This window comes from Haliotis rufescens, unplaced genomic scaffold, assembly GCF_023055435.1.
Source record: "Haliotis rufescens isolate VD_foot unplaced genomic scaffold, xgHalRufe1.0.p SCAF_96, whole genome shotgun sequence".
Taxonomy (NCBI): Eukaryota; Metazoa; Mollusca; class Gastropoda; order Lepetellida; family Haliotidae; genus Haliotis; species Haliotis rufescens.
The window spans coordinates 854833-879466 of NW_025964390.1; the positions used below are offsets into that span (position 1 = coordinate 854833).

The 24634-nt window shown below is 39.6% G+C and overlaps 1 protein-coding gene across 18 annotated transcripts in view; it reads right to left on the reverse strand.

Annotated features, from left to right (window-relative positions):
• The window catches only part of LOC124125507 (dedicator of cytokinesis protein 1-like), a 90540-nt gene that overhangs the window by 7784 nt on the left and 58122 nt on the right, over positions 1-24634 (reverse strand). For 6 of the 18 annotated variants that reach the window (XM_048391727.1, XM_048391710.1, XM_048391716.1 and 3 more), the window contains 14 exons: positions 24004-24090; positions 23394-23448; positions 22293-22447; positions 21115-21201; positions 20135-20308; positions 19480-19569; positions 18595-18726; positions 17282-17388; positions 16327-16353; positions 14382-14610; positions 11396-11446; positions 10960-10977; positions 4982-5111; positions 4330-4469 (listed from right to left, as the gene is read on the reverse strand). In XM_048391727.1, the coding sequence (XP_048247684.1) occupies positions 4330-4469; positions 4982-5111; positions 10960-10977; positions 11396-11446; positions 14382-14610; positions 16327-16353; positions 17282-17388; positions 18595-18726; positions 19480-19569; positions 20135-20308; positions 21115-21201; positions 22293-22447; positions 23394-23448; positions 24004-24090 (1482 nt within the window). Of the gene's footprint in view, positions 1-658; positions 2873-4329; positions 4686-4981; positions 5112-10959; positions 10978-11395; positions 11447-14381; positions 14611-16326; positions 16354-17281; positions 17389-18594; positions 18727-19479; positions 19570-20134; positions 20309-21114; positions 21202-22292; positions 22448-23393; positions 23449-24003; positions 24091-24634 lie in introns of those variants that run through there. The other 12 variants (XM_048391726.1, XM_048391717.1, XM_048391714.1 and 9 more) reach the window with 11 other exon arrangements.

Consider the following 24634-nt stretch of genomic DNA (forward strand, 5'->3'; position numbering starts at 1 on the left):
ATTCTGAGCTGATAAGGGAGGTGGTGATGGGTTGGCGGCGAATGGGTCCTGCGTATACATAGGACAATGGAGATCTAATACCCTGGATAACTGAAGATGCTGACAGGAAACCAAGGACCAAACAGATGAATATGAATAAGAATTCATGTCTTAAAATCAACCAATACAAGAACAGATTGGAAAAAATTATTGTGAGTTGTCTCTCACTGACTAAAAAAATTACTAACACAATTAATGCTGAATAGTTACTCTAGCTACCTGTAAAAAATATAATAAACAATTTATTGATTGATGAATTGATATTGTATATGAGTTGATAGCTATGCTAGTCCATATATTAAAACCAGAATCTTCTGAATATTATTCGAGACAATTTCGGGCTAGCAGACTCAGAATATTTTGGCAAAGACTGAATTGATATTGTATATGTGTTAAGTTATAGTAACATGATGACAAGAGATGGTGTATACAAAATATCAGCAAGCTATCTCGCATTAGGAGTGAGTGAGTGAGTTAGGATTAACGCTGCTTTTAACATTTTTCCGGTTATATCACAGCGTGCCAGCTAATGTGGTAGGAAAGCCCGAAGTGATGCAGGTCTCAGACGTTTACCACTTCGGTGAAACCCACGAGTATGGGTATGGTGCTGACAAACCTAGAAACATAGTCGGGGCGAACCAGGATTCGAACCCACAATCATAGGTTTCTGGCGTGCCCAAGGGACGCAACTCGGCACAGTGAATCGCGACATCTTAGACGACTGGGCCACCCGTGCCCCCCTATTACAGATACAACATATGATATCTGAGATATCAGGGCCTCTTTTTAGTATGGCATTTACTGCCATGAAAACATTAAAGGAAATTATGCCGGCTTTTGGAAAATGAACTGATCACTTTGCAGACAGTGAGTGGCGATAATGATCAGTAGGCTGTTTATGAAACAATTTCTAGTTTCTTCAATTGTTTGTGTAGTGTCTCAGGGAACAGGAAACTGCTGTAAACTACATTTATAATGAACACGCTTAAAACGGAATGACAGATATTACGGAATGTTTTTTGGTCCCCTCCATTTGCTGCATATGGGCTGTATATAGGCGTATACAAACTACGGTTATAACAAACTAAAATTAGTGGTACCTTTTAGTTTGTTATAACCATAGTAGCCCATGGACCAATGAAACATCGATTTTCTGCTTCTTTTTAGTCGATGTGAAATATACGATTCGATGTCTCTCTGTGTCAAGTTCCCACATCTGACATCTCGTCAGGTGAACCCTTTATGAACTTTGACAACCCAAACAGAAGATGCATGGGTTTTGAGACAAACAAATGTCAGCCTTCTACAATAATTCTGCTACAGATATTTGTCAACACAATCCACTGTCAGTTGAAATTCCTGTCCCTGATAAAAATGAAAATCTACACCTTTTGGCTGTAGATGCCATGGTGTTTAGATTTTGCTATATTCTTCACCATTCCGAACTGATGGGATACATTCATTATAAGTGTATCACGACTTGCTTAACCAGACCGGTGCTTATGAAATGTGGCTGGATATCAAAACAAATGCTGATTACCTAAACATCCCTAGCATATTTTGAAACTCCTTCAATACACTGCCTTCTATGACAATAATGATCTGAATGATGAGTGATCGATGATATCTCGTGCAATTGGGAAAAATTGAATCATAATACTGTTATGTATTTAAATACTGTTTCATTTCTTTACACTTAACCATGAATAACAGAAACAAAAAGGCAAAACAGAAAATCAAAGAGGCTGAAAAGAAATCAAAGAAAAATTGTGAATAAAACATGATACACAGTGACAAGATATAATGCAGTGAGTGCATCTTTGGCACATGTTCCTATCTTACACAAGCACCCATGGAATAGGGGGACAGACTGTCCATTCATTGGCTACTCCTTGCTGCAAACAGACTCTGTAACATGCAATATTACTCGAAAACAATTATCGTTGTACAGATTTAAGCGACACTTACAGTCACAAAAACGTTTAACCGCTATGATAGAACTGTTATGATTTAGTGTTCTTCGCTGGAGGGTGTACACTGAATGGCACAGCCTCAGCAGACTTGTGCTGCCTGGACTGTAAGGGAACATTACATGTGCTGAGGCTGTGCCATGTATTGGATATCCACCACATTTTTCTTACAAGACATAAAAAAGTGGGTAGAGGTAGGTTACAACTTTTGCTTTCATTAATTTACGACCATTGTGGAACCAGTTATATTGGAATTCATTCTTTTCTTTTTACCTCCAAAAGACTGTATTGGGTTGAACTTCAGTACTGGGTAGTTTCTCCTGAGAGATTACTGGTAGCGTTAATACTAAAGGGGCAGAACAAATTCTATTTCAGTGCCTGCCTGAGAGCACTATTTATTCTAAACATGTTAAACAGGATCTTTACAGATGTGATGATTCTAGGTTTATTCTTCAATGATTGTTGCAGTTACTGAATTTTGCAATACATTTCCCGTTTTTCGTCAGGTTTTGTCTAAAATGTACTGTAAAACCAGATCTACATAACATATAAACGTCTGTGGTAAAACCTGCTTTGGATAGTCTGGGACTCACACCACAATTTTTTGCAACACTTTTTAAGTAAAATGTTTATCCCAAACTTCCTACTATGAATCATGAATCGTTGCCTATTGTAGATTCAATACTGCAGCATTTAAATGTCATGGTACAATACATAGCACGAACACTTCCTGGTGCATAATAAATGCTGTGAAACTGGTAGTGAAAATAGATACACAAGTGGACAGAAAAAACAAATATGAATCATAAGAGTCAAAATAAACTTAAATTAAAGTACCATACCTTGGCAAGCACTATTTTAAACTTTAAAAACAAAAGAAGAATGGAATCAATACCCAGCAAAAACATATTTAAAAAAACAAAATATGTCAAAATTAATCAAGAAAAGCTAATATAAAACGTCATGAAAGGTGGTAACAGAAATGACAAAATGATAAAATAACATATTGAGAAAAAAGAAATATATCTCTAGATTATGCTGGTCCACAAAACCATAAACAAAATGTACATCGCACTTGACTAGACAGATACGATCATAATTCGTAAATATTCCTACAGGGACATCACAGATCTTTCCCTTGGAATCTACTTGGTGAATTCAGATCTTCTACACAAAAACATCAGCTCAACATAAGGCTGTCCCACACTTACACAGCACTGCGCAGCATGTCTGCACACACAAAAGAAGCTTTACCAATGCAGCACATAGTAAAAAAAAAAATGATTTCAAGAACGTGATTTTTGCCGGTGAAAAAATATACCGTACTGAAAAAGTTAGGGACCATGAATATTTATGGGCATACAGTACACTACGTTTATAACAAACACGCTTATAGCAAACTAGCGTATACAACGAACTGCATTTTTGGTCCCAGCCATTTGCTGTTTATATGCTGTATAGATGTCAAAATGAATTACAGTTATAACAAACTAAAATAAGTGGTCCCTTTGAGTTCATTTTAACCGTTGTTTACTGTATTTTTAAGAAATTATGTACTCAAGTCTTTACTAGAAAAAAATATCCTTAACATTTTTATGATCCCCAACTTTTTTTGCTCAATATATAAATGTTTAATGGAACAATGATCTTTGGTTTACTTTTATCTACCCTGATAGTGAGTGAGCGAGTGATCTTTGGTTTACTTTTATCTACCCTGATAGTGAGTGAGCGAGTGATCTTTGGTTTACTTTTATCTACCCTGATAGTGAGTGAGCGATCTTTGGTTTACTTTTATCTACCTTGATAGTGAGTGAGTGAGTGAGTGTGGTTTAACGCCGCTTTTAGCAATATTCCAGCAATATCACGGCGGAGGACACCAGAAATGGGCTTCACACATTGTACCCATGTCGGCGTGATGAGCAAACGCTTTAACCACTAGGCTACCTGACTGCCCTGATAGAGATACATCATTGATAATTATAAAGGTCTCAATGGTGCTGATGTAATGTATACCCAGAATTAAATAAACACACAACATATTCTATTTAAAGATTTTTTGACAACTGCTGCTTTAATGAATTGCCTGAATGTGGGTAAAAAACAATCTTTCGTGATGCTCTGTGATCGCTGCTGCAGTGCTTTATCAGTGAGTGCAAACCTCGGAGCATAGCCCGGTACTCTTCATCAATATTTCTATCTGGTAAGATTTCGTAAGATTAATCTTTCTTGCATTTCTAACATAAACATTTTGCTATCATTTATTTCTCTTTTTGCTCTCTTTGTCACCAGTCCTGTAGAATTTGCTGAAAGCTTTGCTGACCTTGTTCTTATGGGATCCAGGCGTGACGGATGTGCGTCTCATGACAGGGGTGGAGTCGACGGAGGAGTTGCTGTAGTCGGCACCCTGCTTGTCTGGGAGGGGCGGGGGGTCGTCGGACGACATATCAGTGTCACTGGTGTCTAGGGGTAAGCACATACTTAAAATCATCAACAAATACATTTTGTGTTAATCAAGTTGAACATAGGCGGGTGGGGGGTCGTGGGACGACATATCAGTGTCACTGGTGTCTAGGGGTAAGCACATACTTAAAATCATTAACAAATAAATTTTGTGTTAATCAAGTTGAACATAGGCGGGTGGGGGGTTGTGGGACGACATGTCAGTGTCACTGGTGTCTAGGGGTAAGCACATACTTAAAATCATCAACAAATAAATTTTGTGTTTATCTAGTTGAACATAGACCCCAGATGTAAATAGATTTATCAACAGTTGTTCATTTCAATACAAAAAATTCTTTTAACCATACTAGATTGAAATTTCTAATTATTTTTACAACTCCTTGAAATAATTTCTTTTTTTAAATCCCATCATATTCAGAACAAAAATGGCAAGCCTCTTATGATACTCATGTCCACTGAGTGTATTGACCCGACCTGCAGTTGACACAATGAAAATGAATTGAATTGACAACCTGTTAGGGTGTTAGCCGACGACAGGCTCAAACTGCTTGTACTCAACAGCTGATCCGGTCGGAACTGGTTGCTGGGCGGGCGACTTCCTCTGCGCTCTGTCTCCGGTCTGGGCGGCCGTCGTGTCGTGAGCTATGGTTAGATATAAATGTCGTATAAAGAGTACAAACATGAACAACGCTCCACCGTACCGACCCACCGCACAGTCGCTAGATCCTCTTCCGGCTTGGGGCTGGTATAAGAACATCTACACATTAGAGAAACATCCCACTTCTCTGGTCATGTTCACAGTGAGTGAGTGAGTGTTACTTTATGCCACGGTCAGCAATATTCCAGCTATATATTCTCCGCAGGTAAATAATGGACCAAGGAAACAGGTGAGTGACAGCATAAGCGATCCACACCATTGAGTGAGTGAGTGAGTTGGGTTTAACGCCGCTTTTAACAGTATTCCAGTTATATCACTGCGTGTCAGCTTAATGTGGGAGGAAAGCCCGAAGTAATGCAGGTCTCTGACTTTTACCACTTCGGTGAAACCCACAAGCACGGGTATGGTGCTGACAGACCTAGAAACATAATCGGGGCAAACCGGGATTCGAACCCACAATCAGAGGTTTCTGGCGTGCCCAAGGGATGCAACTCTGCACAGCGAATCGCGGCGCCTCAGATGACTGGGCCACCCGTGCCCCCTACACCACTGAGGTACGATGACCTTTCATCTGACAAGTCATAAAGTCTGACGAACCAATCCCCAACTCAACAGCATGAGGAAAGCACCAACTCTGACCTGAATCCCTGGGGCAACTTGGGCACTGAGAGAATGACTCATCAGATTAATAGTCATAACAATTCATAACAGACTAATTTGAGAGACTTTTGGAGACAAAGGTTGCTTTTTTAAGGTTTCTATGCGACACAAATATATGAACTGTAAATAGGTCAGAGATCAAGGGAGATAACTCCAACTCCATCTTAATGATGCTATTATCTTAACAACAACATATTACAATAAAATGTTATGAAATCATTTTCAGCATGATAAATTGTACTGAAACTGGAAGTTACGTTTAAACATCTTGATAAATGAAGATTTGTATTTCTTAAGTTCAAAAAGAGGTCTCCTTTCAAAATATTGATTATTTTACAAAAGAAAAAGGTAATCATGATTACAGTATTGGGGGTGGTAGCACAAACACAGATTAATAAATCAGACCCAAGAATAAACTCCTCGGATACCATTTTGACGACTACATACTAGGATCCAGGTTGAAAACACAATATACACCTTATACAGTGTGCATCCCGACCAGTAAATAATATCATCTTATTGTCCATGTTAATTATCCTAAACCCAGGGTGTGCATCTTCGATAATCCCAAATATGGTCCATGTGAAACCCAGTGAAGAAAGTGTAAAATAAGAGCTCTGTGATGCATTGATGAAAGCATCCTCGATTATTCAGTGTATCATATCTCAATTCTATTTTGATGAGGTAAAAATATAAATGTCAGTCCCAGACAAAATCTGTGATTCCACAATCATGGAAAGATTTGCAGAATATGTAATCAAACCCGGAAGCATGTTGCTATATAAGTGAAATAATCTTGGATGGGACGTTAAACTCAGTTTCCCCTCCCCTCCCCATCTCCATCACTAGTAGTAACCCACAGCATTCATTTGCGTTTGAATTAGAAATCAATCAGTAATAGTCCTATCAAATGTACTTGTTTATATCACAAAAGAGTGAGTGAGTGAGTTTGGTTTTAGGCCACTTTTAGCAATATTCCAGCAATAACACGGTGGGGGACACCAGAAATGGGCTTCACACATTGTACCCATGTCGGGAATCGAACCCGGGTCTTTGGCGTGACGAGCGAACGCTTTAACCACTAGGCTACCCGACCGCCCCTATATATCACGAAAGAAAATGATTGGAAGGATATATTAGGCAGTGTGTCATTTGATTTTGACTTAAACATAAGCAATGAGCCCTGGGTGTATATATCATAGAATGGACACATATAATACACCTTGATAATCGAGGATGAGATGAAATAGGCATTGAAGGATTGGAGACAATCAGTATCCAGGTCAAATATCAAAGAAAAGAACATTGCTTTAAAAAGTTAAACTTGACAACTTTAGACATTGGCAACACTACGACTCAACAGCTTGAGAACCTGAGCGCCTGAGTTGTCAAGGGGAGGTAACCTGAGCGCCTGAGTTGTCAAGGGGAGGTAATTCACCTAACAAAATCCACCAATGACAAGTCAGCTTCGTTTTGCCAGATTTGTAGTGAAAATGAGCAGGTTTGTATTTCAAAAAGAGGGGCATAAGCTTGTACAGTAAATAATAAATATAGTAGAATCAAAATCAAGCATGCATTAAACTTCATTTCAATAGCATACACTCCAATATAACAGCAATCAAATAGGCATATTATTATACAGACAAGCATAATATATATATCAACAAAGCTGTAAAAATATATATAAACACATCGACATGCAACTTCATTAGTAAGAAGCTCTATTTCCTGATCTTCCTTTTCCGAAGTTGGAAGATTAAAAATCATCCTTTTATAACCATCATAAAGTCTGACATGTTGTCATTACAAAAAGATTGCTGGATGAATTTTTTTTTGAATATGTCTTTTATGGCATATAAATCAGTATGCTGGATTTAAACCAGATTTAAACTATATGTGCATTAAAATTTATAAAAAGTTAAATTCAAAACCATCCCCATGCACCATGCAATGAGTTCATATCTTACTGTCAAGCAGTTGGTTTTGTTAGTACCATATTATTATTAATATTATTATTATCATGATGAATAACCTAGCACACATATTTTACTAATAATTTCACTAACAAAACATTAATTGCAATACTCCATGTCCTGAAAAATGTACCTAATACTTTCACAACTATTAACTGCCTACAAAGCTGACATAGTTTTGTGAAAAAAAAGCAAAGAGATGCGATAAGATAACCATATCCAAAGACAGAAGAGTATTAGAGTTGATCCCATGAAATAGGGTCTGGGAATATTTTCTTGTTGGAAGCCAGATAGATGTCACTTTCATATATCTATCTCGGTAACAAACATGCCATTCTTAAAATAACAGACAAATTGATAAAACTCATGTTTAAAGATTTTTTTCCCATCTGATGAACTCTAACAGCCCTAAAAAGCTCTGTTATCCAAGAAAAAACAATATGGTCTGCCTTCTGACATTCACATCCTTGTGACTTTAGTTGGATGAATGTTATAGGCGAATATATTTTATAAAAGACTTTCTTTTAACAAGAAAACATGTGAATAGAAAGTGAGTGCCGTGAATGTTTAACAGTGCAGTCAAGCTAACCAGTGGTTGACAGCATGAGCACCAATCCACACCAGGGCATGATGACCTGCAGTCAGGTCAAGCATAAGCATCCTAATCCTCATCATAGCCATTGGTTCACTAGGACCGATTCTGACATGACAAGCACTGGCTAACTGGGACTTATTTTGACACAAACACTGGCTTACTGGGGACCTATTCTGATGTGACAATCATTGGTTAACTGGGGACCTATTCTGACGTCACAATCAGTGGTTAACTGGGGACCTATTCTGACATCACAATCATTGGTTAACTGGGGACCTATTCTGACGTCACAATCATTGGTTAACTGGGGACCTATTCTAACGTCACAATCATTGGTTAACTGGGGACCTATTCTGACGTCACAATCATTGGTTAACTGGGGACCTATTCTGACGTGATAATCAAAGGTTTACTGGGGACCTATTCTGACGTAACAATCATTGGTTAACTGGGGACCTATTCTAACGTCACAATCATTGGTTAACTGGGGACCTATTCTGACGTCACAATCATTGGTTAACTGGGGACCTATTCTGACGTGATAATCATTGGTTAACTGGGGACCTATTCTGACGTAACAATCATTGGTTAACTGGGGACCTATTCTGACGTGATAATCATTGGTTAACTGGGGACCTATTCTGACGTAACAATCATTGGTTAACTGGGGACCTATTCTGACGTTACAATCATTGGTTAACTGGGGACCTATTCTGACATAATAATCATAGGTTTACTGGGGACCTATCCTGACAAACATTGGTTCACTGGGGACCTATCCTGACACAACATTGGTTAACTGGGGACCTATCCTGACACGATACGCATTGGTTCACTGGGGACCTATTCTGACACAAGCATTGGTTTACTGGGGACCTATCCTGACACAACATTGGTTTACTGGGGACCTATCCTGACACAACATTGGTTTACTGGGGACCTATCCTGACACAACATTGGTTCACTGGGGACCTATCCTGACACGATACGCATTGGTTCACTGGGGACCTATCCTGACACAACATTGGTTAACTGGGGACCTATCCTGACACAACATTGGTTTACTGGGGACCTATATTGACACAACATTGGTTCACTGGGGACCTATCCTGACACAACATTGGTTTACTGGGGACCTATCCTGACACAACATTGGTTCACTGGGGACCTATCCTGACACAACATTGGTTCACTGGGGACCTATCCTGACACGATACGCATTGGTTCACTGGGGACCTATCCTGACACAACATTGGTTTACTGGGGACCTATCCTGACACAACATTGGTTCACTGGGGACCTATCCTGACACAACATTGGTTTACTGAGGACCTATCCTGACACGATACGCATTGGTTCACTGGGGACCTATTCTGACACAAGCATTGGTTTACTGGGGACCTATCCTGACACAATCATTGGTCTTCTGCGACCTATTCTGACACTAAAAGCATTGGTTTACTGGGACTTATCCTGACACATGCATTGGTTTACTGAAGACATATTCTGACCATGAGTTGAGAAAGTGTCTATGGTTAACTAGTCCATCACATCACACAATACTGCATGGTCAACTGTTACTTCATCACTGCACTAACACCTATAGTTAACTGATCAGTCTGCATCACACCAAAGTAGAGAACATAATGCACAAAAAGTAAGGAGTTAAAAAGGATGTGGTAATAAAAAAATATATCATGTTTATAAGACAGATGAAAGGTGCTCCAATGCTATTACAAAGTAAGGCTGTTTGTTTTTATTTGTGTTTCTCATCTCTGCAATTCCTAAATTACAGTCCCACTCAAAAATGTTTGTATAGCTACCCATCTTTCTTAGAATATAACATGTTGTTTTTCTACCTGTTCAGAGGCCAACTATAGGCCAAAATACAGCAGCAGATAACAGTAAAACGTGCCAAAGGGGATGAAACATTTCTCACTCCTGTTACTATCACTAATGTGACGGCAAGGTCAAGGCCACTGATAACAGGGCTAATACAAAGGAAGAGGCTTTAATGTTAAAGTTTAAAATAAACTATCTTCAAAATTAAGAAAATAAGAACTTTAACAAAAATATATGTCCCAATTTTAAACAATATTCCAATTTCTTCCCAAATTGTCTTCCAGGGGTACTTATTTGGAATCCGAGATAACTCCCTGGAATATCCTCCCACCCTTGCAGGTGTTTTTGAACAATGTCTTGTTTCACCTTGCTCTATGTTATCATAAGGACATTTCAAATATGGGATGTAATTCCTCGTCCCTGCTTCTTTTTGTCTTTAATTCTGCACAAAATCTCTCAACACTTGACACAGTAACCATTGTAAAAAACAACAAAATCAAGATCCAAATTGTAGGACTTTCTAGCACATATTTTAAACAAAAGGCAATTTATCACCACTAAAAGCAGTTGTTTTTAATATTATTTTTTTTTTTAGATAAGTAATTAAAACAAAAAGGATTATTAATATTATCATTATTTTCTTTAAATATCATTTTCTTCCATCCATGTGCTCGGTCTCAGCAGCAAGATGAGAAACACATACAAATAACACAGACAGCCTTTAAGAAGTGATAAGTGAAAAATTTAAAAAAAGATTATTACATCACTTTCTGCTTCGGGCTAATAAAAAAGATTTGTCATAATACACTTTCAATCAATCAATCAAAATGTTAGAAACTCAAGATATATCCTTCCACAAAGAGGGGAGGGGCTAAACATGAACATGTTCTATTCATTTCTGAAGTCCTTTTATAAGAGAAAGAAATGTCCTAGTAAGTGAAAGAATCTTCATTCAAACTAATGAGAAAAAGATTCTCAGATATCTCTACCTAAACAATTCTAATCCATGCACAGTCATTCTACATGATTTTGGTAAATAAATGTATGAAAACTCAATTATGGATGAAAGAAATTATTATTTTCGTCATCAACACTGTGCACTCTATGCTTGCTCTACAACATTACTGGATAGCTAGAGATGAGTTAGACAGTTTGGTAGTAACGGCATGTTTGTTACGGAAGTAGACACAAGACTCACCTGTTCGCTAAGTGGTGTGTAGAATTGGGGTTTCCCCTTTGATGTGCGTCTCTAAAATTATCAAATTTCAACTTATTTAATTCTGTAATTTCACATTTTTCTCATTCCTCGCGACAGTCTTTGTCTTGTGATTCTGTTCAAACCTCACTGACATCCATGGCCATTAAGAATATCCTTGTTTGGGAGAAACTGATTTCAAGAGAAATTGTGAAAAAAATACCCCTTGTTTACTCTAGGCAAACATTACTGTTAACACTACTGAGTGAGTGAGTGAGTATGGTTTTATGCCGCTTTAGCAATATTCCAGCAATATCACGGCGGGGTATCTCACATTGTACCCATGTCTGGAATCAAACCCGGGTCTTTAGCGTGACGAGCGAACGCTTTAACCACTAGGCTACCCGACTGCCCCTAACACTACTGAAACTAAGCTAAAAAACAAACAGTATGTTTTCTTCAGCTGATCAATAGAATTAATGTCTATAAAGCACCAAAACCTCCCATATCCCCATGCCTCACTTATAATGTTTTTGTGTATTTTTAAAAATATATATATAAGAAATCTAAGTGTTCATTCCAGTATCTTATCCATCATAATATATAAAAAAACCTACGACAATTGTAAAAAAGGATTTACAAATACCAATATTATAGAACCCCTTACTGAAACAGGCACAAGTGAAGCCCAAATTGCCTCAATGCTACTGAAAGCTAGAGCCTAAAGCTGCATAGTTCAGAAAGACTGGATTGGTTGCACAGGGAGGCTGTAATTGGCGGCAGAAGAGTTTTTTTTAAAATGGTAAAGGCTACGTTTTGAACCAAACATATTTGGATCCTAAAAAAAATTACTCAAAATGGAAAATTTCTTAATCTTTGAGTGAATTGGGTTTAACTCCGCTTTGAACAGTATTCCAGTTGCATCGCGGTATGTCAGCTTATTGTGGGAGGAAAGCCTGAAGTGATGTAGGTCTAAGATGTTTACAACTTTGATGAATCCCACGAGCACGGGTATGGTGCTGACAAACCTAGAAACACAATCGGGGCAAACATGGACGCGAACCCTCGATGAGCCTTGCCATGACAGATAAGTACAGTAACATTAAAGAATCGGTTGTTCTTTAACTTGTTTTAAAGCAGAATACTACATGTCCACGGTAATCTAAGGCATGACACTTGATGATGGAGCTTTAAAGACAAAGTGACTAGGCTACAGGTAATAGTCATCAATAAAAGTTTTTGTTTTCTTAATGCTTTAATAAAATCTTGAGCACATTTCCAGCTGAATTAACTTTAGTCTCATAGATGAATTGTCCAGGATAATTTAATTTTAACACAAATAAATTACTTCAGACCCCGGGCCCCGTTCACCAAAACAATCTTGTCGTATTGTCGTAAGTTGCTAACATCGATTTGTAGACCTGCCCCATGAGATCATTCAATTGCTAATGTTTGTTTTTTGTTTAATGCCACACTCAGCAATATTCCAGCTATATGACGGTGGTCTGTAAAGAATAGAGTCGGGACAAGACAATCCAGTGATTGACATCATGAGCATCGATCCACGCAATCGGGATACGATGACATGCATCAGCCAAGTCAGTGAGTCTGACCACCTGATCCCGTTTGTCACCTCTTACGACAAGTTGTCTTACCACATAGTTGCCTTTTACAGCAAGCATGGGTTGCTGAAGACCTATTCTACCCCGAATCTTGCTAACAGAATACTACCTGTCCTATTCTCAACATTAAACTACAGATGACACAAACTGGAATAATGACTGGTGCATCTACTGAAGTATGATTGGTGCATATTTTAAAGTAAGATTGGTGCATCTATTGAAGTAATTAATTCTGACATTAAAGAAAGAAGTTCATCCCTCACACAATACACATATCCACCTACAAATACCCGGTACCCTCTGAATCATGTTATTCAAGTCCATTCCTCGTCATGCTGCTCAGACCAATACTGACCAATCAGGAACAAGAACCAGAAGTATTCCAGCCAATAGAAACGGGTATTTCATCAAACTTTTGGTCATGCAGTTGGGTTAACTGAAAACCTTGTTAGTTGAAAGGATATTTTCGGGAAAAGTCAAGGTCAATTTGTTCGATTGAAATAATCTAGATATTACTGATGATTAAATGTTGTTTGAAGAATAAGCAAATACTGAACCATATTTTTGTTCTAATATTTTTTCATGTATAAATTTATTAATGAGCCTGACTCAAGTTTTCATTTTGTCAAAAGTAAAATTCCATTTTGAAAATTCAAATTCTTGAACTGAAGACTTTCTGCTGCTTAATTCAAATACCTTGAAGGGAGAATAACTCAAATTGTTCTCAATATTTGACACAAAGGACTTAAATCTGGTAAATAAAATACAAAATTCAAAAACAAGACAAAATATATCAAACAAATCAACACAAAGCTAATATATTAATAACATACTGCAAAACAAGAGAAATGGTCAAATATAAAAAGACATGGGTTAATTGCAACAAATTATTTTACATCACAAAATACCACAGAACACTAAGAGTCAGTAACAATAGCAACTATTATTTTCACATTTTCTTGATCTCTCATCGTCTTGTTGAAAGTTTGGCAATTCTTGTGTCACTTTCTTTCAAATCTGATGTCATCTGATTCTGTTGAAGCCAAATAAGATGATTTTTATTTAATTTTATTTCTTTCTTCATAATTTTTAAAAATTAAATGGGTACTAGTTTTTATTCAAAATATTCATGGAATTCAACTGAATACCTCACATATCATAAATATTTAAAAAATTATATTTAAACTTAAAAAAAAAAGAAAAAAAGTTTTCCAAAAATATAAAACAGATTTTTTTCAGTTCATATTTTTTCAAATAATTGAAAAATTATTTTTATTTTAAAAAACTAATTGAAACACTCAGTATTCTGTGGAAAGCAGAACAAAAAGACTGGAAGCTAACTAAAGAGAAGGTACAACACTACATGCCTGCTCATTCAACTCAATGGGAGACTCTAGGGAGTTCCTGTGGGAGAGATCAGTGGTCAGCTGATCGGCCACCTGGGATGCACGCTTAATCATGTTGCCCACGCGAGATTGCAGACTCGTTTTGCCCGGAGAAGGGGAACTGACCTTGTCCGCTTTCACCCACACTGACTGTGATCGCTGAGTAGTCCCGCCCTTCGTTATGGGCGTGGATGGGATAGCATAGTTGGCTCTGGGGGAAGAATATGTTGGCTTATTAGTATTTGAAAATTCATAAATGAGAAAATTAAATTTCTATGAGGATGTGAGTGAATGTTGTTTAACTCTGCAGTCAGCAGTATTCCAGCGACAGAGCAGCAAACTGTTCATAATGAAATCTGAACTGAAAATATCAGTGGCTGAGAAACTGGAGGAATGATTCGCTCCATCGTGGGACGATGAGCAGTATTTCAGTCATATCAATGAGTGGGAGGATAGGCTGAAGTGATGCAGGTAGACTAGCTGCGATAACCGTACCTCCGTGCTGCTCACTATAAATGATTACTATGCAGAGTTGCATTTCTTGCTTGTGCCAGGATGTGCTTCTTGTGGGCTCAGATTTAAGTGTTCCCTTGATTAAGGTCCTTAATACCAATACCAATGCTCGTTGCTTTAACTGATTGGTAAATGATTGTGACATTTTGGGGGCTTACCACTTTTGCGAAAGACTCATGAATGGGAAACTAAGTGACAAAATAACAGCAAATCACAGATTCAAACCCTTGTTCTTGGATTCTGGTGCACCTAAGGGAGGCAACTCTGAACAGCGTATTCTGGCACATTCTACGACTGGGTATTGCACTGAAGACCTTAATCAAGGCAAAACGGTAGATCTGAGCCGACAAGAAGCACATCCTGGCACAACCGAGGAGTGCAACTCTGCACAGCAACCTGCAGCACCTGACACAACTGGGCCACCTGTGTCTTCATTTACAATCATTCATATCAGCGCATGTGCGTATTAGCCAAAGAAATATGCAACAAATTATTCATTATCATTTTCAAGATACTAAACACTACTTCCAATATATACACCTCAAAGTTAAAAAGCACCCGGTTCTATCATATTACTAGAGTTAATCTGTCATCGCATAGTAACATACTATAGCATACTATGGTAATACGAAAGATATCGGGTGCTCCTTAACTTCTTTTGAGTAGAATAAGATGACCATACATCTATTTGATATCTTCAACACCAGATGGACATTGAATAGAACTGAAAGCAAATTAACAGCAAAAAGAATCAATTAAGGCTTAATAAAATAAAAAAATGGGTTCTCAGGCAATGGTTTTTGAGAATATCGTGTTGGCAGGCAGTGTCTCTTTTTTTCTTTTGGTTTTTCAACTTGTATGTAACAGCTGCATACAATCAACCTTGGAGTGAGTAAGTGAGTATGGTTTTACGACGCTTTTAGCAATTTTCCGGCAATATCACGGCGGGGGACACCAGAAATGGGCTTCACACATTGTACCCATGTCGGGAATCGAACCCAGGTCTTCGTCGTGACGAGCGAACGCTTTAACCACTAGGCTACCCGACCGCCCCCTCAATCAACCTTGGAAAGGGCCTGGCTACATCAATGTATTCCTTGATGAGTAAACTACTGGAATACAGTATTTGACTACAGTTGGACTTGGAATTATTAATTTGTTTTTGTTTTTTTAAATGGAAAAAAACCCGAAATGTGCAACAAACATTATGATGATGTGGGCGGTGCCTGAGAACAAGATTATTATTTTTTTAGCCTTATACAGAGGGAAAATAACTACTTAGTATTTTCACATAGGAACAGAAACAGATACACAGAACACCAATGAGGAAAGGTGTAACCAATGAGATAGCGCCGAATTCATAAAATGAAAACAAAAAACATATCATATACTGAAAGCAAGAATACTGGTATACCTTTTCTGTTTTAGCATCCGTTTTTTGCTGGCATTGTAAAATAAACATTGTCATTAACAATACATCAATATCTGAATCCAATTGAATATAAGGCTGAAATAACTGGTAAGTTACCCTTTTCCAACAAATTTCACAATAAGAAAAAAAAAAGGGAAAAAATAATGTTGTTAGGAAAATGTTTTGATATTGAACTGAATCTTTGACCACCACAGACAGGTCATGTCATCTTCAACAAAGAGTGAGTGAGTGAGTTGGGTTTAACACTGCTTTGAACAGTATTCCAGTCATATCACAGCGTGTTGGCCTGATGTGGAAGGAAAGCCCAAAGTGATGCAGGTCTTAAACGTTTACCACTTTGCTGAAACCACAAGAACAGATATGGTGCTAACAAACCTAGAAACACAATCAGGGGGAACCAGGATTCGAACCCATGATCCTATGTTCGTAGGCTTGAGAGATGCAATAACAAACAGCAACTTGCCAATCTGGCCAACAATGAATTTGTTTGATCGTTGTAATGCCTTACTTGGCATCATCCAGCATATGATGGATGCCTGTAAACAACAGTCTGGATCAGACAATCCAGTGATCGATATTGTGAGCAACGATCCATGCCTTTGGGTACGATGACACTCAATCAACCAGGTGACCAAGTCCGGCTACCAATACACTCAATCCATGCTTAACCCAGACTCTCTAACCACTGGAAACACAACACCCCTTACTTTTGCCAATAATCTGTATGAAACAAACATGAACACTTTCCTAATAGAAATTCTTTAAATTTTATCATTCCTCTTCAAACCTATAGGTGATATTTAAAGATGATTGCTATATAGAAACTTGCCTAATAATTTAATCATAATATTAGTACAAGGCCAATGTCTAGAAAAAAAAGGAATTTTCTACATATTAATTCATTCTTAATGAAAATCAAAACAGTTGTCTCCCTTACTCTGCGACAGGGCTGCCTAGGGAGGCGCCACTTAGCCGGTTGTTGTTACAGATGGGCAGAGACTGGTTACGTCTCAAAGTCGCTGAGTGGAAGCCCCGGTCTGCTACCTGAAATACCAGTACAAAGCGAGTGAATGAGTTGGTTTTAATGCAACTTTGAACTGTATAATGTGGAGGAAAGCCCAAAGTGATGCAGGTCTTAAATGTGTTGAAACCCACGAGCGATGATTTTTGCAGGTTGAAAGGGGTTCGAATCCACAAATCTAGAAACATAACTGGGTCAAACCAGGATCTGAACCCACATTAACAGGTTCCTGGCGTGCCCAAGGGACGCAACTCTGCATAGCGAATTGCGGCGCCTTAGACAAGTAGACCACCTGTGCTCCCTGAAATATCAGTCCAAACAATATAAAGAAATGTCATAAATACAGTGTCAGAATATGAGGTCACATTCTTCTGTAAACCAATATACCGTATACGCCATAATAAGCAGCCTGGTCTCTCAAAAAATTGAAACATACACAAGTTAAATTTGGTGGGCAGTTGTTATCGACAATACACTGGGCTCAAACATCTATGGAAACGAAAACTTTTTCGATAATATTTACCAGGCAATTGTATTCCCATCTTCCCAAGGCAAGGGAGTTAACTGACCACAGAAGTCAAGAATCCACCCTTGACGAACAAGGCTGGAATTATGGAGTTATATTTTGGCTGGACTAGCAAGTCTATGCATAGTCCAATCAAAATAGAGTAATGAAATCGACATCCAGTTCGTAAATTGCAGTGCAGATTTCAATCGACTGCAGGATTTGAAAACCCTGTGTACCGCCAACTCAGCGTTCACAGATATTTTCCAAATCTTTTCATGTTTTTAATCAAGGTGCTCACAGGATTTGATGCACTTCGCAAAGTAAGACCTGTTTTATCATAGTAGAGATTTTGGTTATCGATCAGATCGTCTTGTCTGGGTACCACCATTTTGTTTGAAGCAAATACAAGTGATATGAGAGTTGGAATCTTATTGGTGAATAGGAGAGACAGAGGGAATATTACTAGAAATAGCCATTGGTGGCGCTACGATTGAGCCCAAAAATTTCGGCCTAGTTCTCCAAGGGTGGAAACTGGACTTCTACAGTCTGTTAACTCCCTTGCCTTGGGAAGATGTTGTATTCCACTTCCACATTGTTCCATATTGCGGACAGATTCGTCAAGTATTGGAGCAGGGCGCTTAAAATGGCGATATGTACTGATTGTTAATTTGGGTTGCTGGTATGAGTTTGCCAACATGGATCAATCTCACCCATCTCTCACCTTAATGCCGTACTCTCTTTCGATGATGCTGCACATCTCGGCAAAGCGCTGCTCCATGTGAGTGTGGAAAGGCTTCAGGGATTCGGGCGCCTTCCTACGATGGATGTACAGGGCGTCTCGCAGCAACACAATCTGAAATATCAAGGAAACGGCACATCATTCCAGGCCCTGCATTGGTCACAGACAACAGTAAGAGTTGCGTACAGGGTCTTAACTCTACGATACAAGTTCCAATATGGAGCAGCACCTGACTAGCAGAGTGAGGTCATCCAGCAAGAAGCCCGAGAACTAGCAGTCTGACTGAGGTCATCAGTGAATACACTCCGGCAAGAAGCCCGAGAACTAGCAGTCTGACTGAGGTCATCAGTGAATACACTCCGGCCAGAAGCCCGAGAACTAGCAGTCTGACTGAGGTCATCAGAGAATACACTCCGGCAAGAAGCCCAAGAACCAGCAGTCTGACTGAGGTCATCAGTGAATACACTCCGGCAAGAAGCCCGAGAACCAGCAGTCTGACTGAGGTCATCAGAAAATACACTCCAGCTTTCTGACTGAGGTCATCAGTGAATACACTCCATACAAGAAGCTTGAGAACCAGCAGTCTGACTGAGGTCATCCAAAAAAAAAAGAAAAGAAAAAAAAGACACTGCCCGCTTGCACTATATTTTCAAAAGCCTGAGAACCAATTCTTTTATTTTCTTAGGCCTCTACAAAGTTATTTAATTTATACAAAATTTATTTACTTTATAAATATTACCATAACCCAAGCTACCAAGATAAAACAAGGACCAGCTTCAATGTGGGATTGACCATCAGTAGACTCCAAGAGCCTTCAATATCATCTTAAATCATGCTTGGGGTGTTGGAAGGGGCATCATGACTGACCTGCTGGACGGTGAGTTCCCGGAGCTTCTCAACCAGGACTCGGTCCTTCTCACCACCACTCTGCAGCACATACTCCTCATTGTAGAACACCTGCAATAAATCATAGAGGGGTTATGGGGTGTATAACACCTGCAAGCAATCATACAGGGGTTATAGGGTTTAGAACACCTGGCAATAAATCATAGAGGGGTCATTGGGTGTAGAACACCTTCCAAGACACATACAGGGGTTATTAGGTGTTAAAATGTGAAAATATTCAGTGAAAGATATTGATCAGTACTCCCTGTAGAATGGTATCACTGCAAAATACTTTCACAGAACATTGTTTCAGGGACTGGCCGCCATGCATTTTGGTCTTAAAACCTTGGCTTGTACCCAGTAATATACAGCAAATTACACCTGGAAAGCTGTTGAACGGCAAAAGATCTTGTGTGGATAAAGGAGTTTTGACAAGCACGAATATCTGGACTGTTTTTTCTATATTTAATACGTATACACCTGACGAAATCACTTGTTTATATATATATTTTTTTCTTGGCAGGCACCATCCAATCCTCATCACATTAGGCTGACATTGTGACCAACCAATCATCACAAAACCCCCATTAACAGACAGTTAACATCAATGTGAGAAATCTACACAATTTATCCCGACCTTGTATTTTGAGATTCCTCCATTAACAGCCGGGTCAACTACTCCATTGAGCAACATCCCCAGCGGGTCCACTCTCTGCTCCGAGTCGTGCCGATGCTGCTCGATGGCACTGGACAGCTTCTTGTTGGTCGACTCAATGGTTTCTATTGCACTTTCCAGCGGACTCACAGCAACCTGGCGGCAAAGCGGGACTAAATACAATACAACTACAACAGTAGTGATTTAAACAAAAAAAACTGTGCAAGTGTATACTGAAAACAGTAAGGCTTGTTGCAAAGAAGTGATGATTCCCATGATTCAAAGGTTTTTGCAAGAGGTAAGGTTTACCTAACAACTGGTTGGGACCGCTAAGAGTGAAGTGGATGTCTGTTGAAACTTGAGTGATTTTTTTAGTAAGATGTTAGCCTAAAAGCAGGAATTATAGCTAAGATAAAATAGAGGTAAGGTTTTCAAAGGAATTATCACTATTTATGCTCAGTTAATTTTATGTTTATTTGTTTGTTGTTTAACGCCATACTCAGCAATATTCAAGCTATATGACGGCAGTTGGTAAATAATCCAGTGATTGACACCATGAGCTTCAATCCACGCAATTAGGATCGATGACATGCATCAACCAAGTCAGCGAGTCTGACCACCGGATCCCGTTAGTCGCCTCTTATGACAAACATAGTCGCCTTTTACGGCAAGCATGGGTTGCTGAAGACCTATTCTATTCTACCCCGGATCTTCATGGGTCCCATTAATTTTAAGCCTCTTGTGTGCAAATAATTGTACACATGAAAAATCAAAATAAAACATGACAACAGGGCGTGTAATTACCTAAATGAAGCCTTTTCAGCTGCGTACCAATTTTTCTTTACAGATCAATATTTACTAATTGAATACAAGCACCATGTTCACATCTTCTTCTGAACAGAGCACAAAAGCATCATACATCTCACATATTGAAATACTTGATAGACTGGCAGTATACTCACAGTTTCTATGCTTGTGACAGGGTACCAGCCCACGATGCCAGGCAGAGGGTACTCAGTGATCAGGTTCGTCCTCTCCAGCCACATTTTCTGTAGGAAATAAGCACAGGCTTAAGCCATGAGTTGATGGTTACATCCAAAAGTGGAAGATATATGACAATCGGTACATGACGAAAGGTACAGATAATCGATGTGAGGATCGTGAGAATATGCAGGAAATACCAAACTTAACCCATCTGTTTATAAAACGGACTTGTCCGACATTGCTGCGGTCGGATTCTATTGAGGGAGTCATCATTATTAAAATTAAGATGACTATTTTTAAAGCTTGCACATTTGTTCATCATCCTTAAAGAGGCTGTTGATATCTCATATAAGAAATAAACGACTCATGGTTGTTGTTTATTGTACAATAACACACTGTAGTGCCCCTCATGACTTATTCTCCCTACACCGTTCATTTCTCAAATAAATCAGTTAAGGGTCCTTCAGTTTGTTTTGTCCTTGGTCTACCAGAATGAATTGTTCACCTGGTAATGTGGACATAGCTAATGACCATCTGACTAACCTCTCCGCTAGCCATACTGCTAAGTCTCTAAGCCATTCCTTGTGTCAGGCCATGTTGAAGCTGCAGCCCTACCCCAATTTTCAATGCTCATTTGATGTTCAGCCGTGGCCAGTGTTCATGTGATGAGTGAGTGAATTGGGTTTAACGCCGCCTTTAACATTAACCAGTTACATCACGGCATGGCAGCTTAATGTGGGAGGAAAGCCTGAAGTGATGCAGGTCTCAGACGCTTACCACTTTGGTGAAACCCACGAGCACGGGTATGGTGCCGAGAAACCTAGAAACATAATCGGGGTGAACACAATCATAGGTTTCTGGCGTGCCCAAAGGGATGCAAATCTGCACAGGGAATCGCGGCGCCTTAGACTACTGGGCCACCCGTGCCCCCTTTTCATGTGATGAACACATGTGAGTGAGTGAGTGAGTGAGTGAGTGGGGACTCCCACCTATTTCAACAATATCCTGTGTGTCAGCTTATGTTTAATGAAACCCCATAGGGATGCAAGTCATTGAGGTGGATCTCAGCAGTGAAGCCTATGACATGGATGCGTTGATAGTCCACGGATCATTGTCAGCTGATCCTGGCATGGCTAAGGGGAGAAACGATACTTACAGTGACGTCGCTACTGCTCTCCTCGGACCTCCTTGAGTATGTGAACTTCTCAACCTCGTTGACGCGGTAGTACTTGAGAATCTGCTCGCTGATGTGTTTGTCCACAAACCTCGGCTTCAGCTCCATCACAGGGCTGACAGCATTGATCTGAAGGACTACACGCTAAGGACAGGTATCTGTTTGTTGTTACACACAATACTCACATTATTCCAGCTTAATGACAGCATCAGAACCAGACAATTCAGTGACTGACATTGTGAGTGAGTTTGGTTTAACGCCGCTTTTAACAGTATTCCAGTTACATCACGGCGTGTCAGCTTAATGTGGGAGGAAAGCCCGAAGTGATGCAGGTCTCAGACGTTTACCACTTCGGTGAAACCCACGAGCACGGGTGGGGTGCTGACAAACTTAGAAACATAATCGGGGCGAACCGGGATTCGAACCCACAAATACAGGTTTCTGGCGTGCCCAAGGGACGCAACTCTGCATAGCAAATCGCGGTGCCTTAGACGACTGGGCTACCCGTGCCCCCCTGACATTGCGAGGAACGTCCCACACCTTTGGGAACGAAGACACACAATCAACCAAGTCGTCAAGTCTGACCACCCGAACTATGTGGCTGCCTCTTACGACTAGCCTCGGTAGCTGGGGACCTATTCTAACTAACAGGGCACAAGGCAAAGTGTTCACACTTTCAACAACCTAATATGACTTTCCTTGATTGCTGAGACCTCAATATACACGAAATGGTCTCTCTACCCTGGTGTAGCTAGACCAGTTTTCTGTGTGTAAATATTTAAATAACGTCTAAACATCAAAACGGCCAAGTCAAAGACCTTTACCCACAGGCAGGGGTATGGTCCACACAGATTAGGGACACAATTGGGGCACATCTGAGATTCAAATCCTAACCAGCTGATCCTGGCTAAGGGACATAACTCTGCATAGCAAATTGTGACATTAGGCCCAGGGCCACCAATGCAAAAAAAACATGCAGGATATCAGTCGAATGTTTAAGGTCAATGAAGTCTGTCGTGTTAGAGTTTCCTCTTGCAAGTGGAGTAGGTGGTTCCTACAGCTACTCTGCCTACAGAAGGATACACTGCTTTGGTGACTCCCGGATGTCCTCACCAGGAGGGTCGAGAGTCTTCATCAGCTGCAACACATCATGGGCTTTCATTAAAGTTGATGTGAAACGGAGATTAACGTCATGTTCAAGGTTATTGCACTCATATAGCTACATGCATGCACATGTGTGTGTGGCTGCTTATACTAGTCCGGACTAATGCCAGTTTTATAGTGCTAGACCTCTGAGATACCATGCCACAGTTTAACATGGATACCCCACTCTGACACACTATACTGACTCCAAGCCGACCAGTCCTTCTTAACTCCGAGCTGACCAGTCCTTATCTTATCTCATTAATGCTGAGCGCCAGGCAGGGAAACAAGAAGTAACATCTTTTAACGTCTTTAGGCATGACGCGGCCGGGGACCGAACCACTGAAGTTCCACTATCTTGGCATTTGCTGAGCCTCATCAGTTCCCCATTGAGTGAGTGAGTTAAAATTTAACGTTGCATCGGCATTATTTCAGCCATATAGCGACAGATCCCCATCGCTGTTGGTTCTAAACAAGGATAGGTTACGGGAGACATATTCTGGCAGAGAAATTAGGGCAAAGTTTAGATTGTGAGATTATCTATAATTACATCAGCATTTGGAAACAGGTTCTGCATCCTGGCGTTGAAGTCAGCCAGTCTTTCATACTCCTTGCCACGGTAGATGAACATCTTGTTCTGAAATGATGGGATCAGTCAGACACGGAAACACAAAACCACAATTTGAACATGGCGTGTCATGGCGTTCATCAGTGTCTGTTCTATGTTCCTGGAGATTAGACATACAGACATACAATCTCATTAAAATTAGATCTTAGTTCTCGCTACCGCTAAACAAAGATCTGATGACATCCCATTATGGGTCATGTCAGACCGACCTTTCGCGAACTTTGACCGACCAATGGGATGACTGACAAGAAGTCGACAATAGCCAATCAGAAGGCAGCTTTACAGCAGGAGTTTCAAACAGCGACTACGCTTCGAAACATATTTTGACATATACTCAATTAAATACTTAAAGACTGAACAAAAGAACATTCTGGAATGCTCTCCGCAATATGTCAGCTATGTAGCAGTGGCCAGTAAATAATCTTATCTGGTCCAGACAATCCAGTGATCCATATTGTGAGCACCGATCCTTGCTGTCAGGGTACGATGACATGGATCAATCAAGTAACTGATTCTGACCACCGATCCATTTGGTTGCCGCTTACGACCAGCA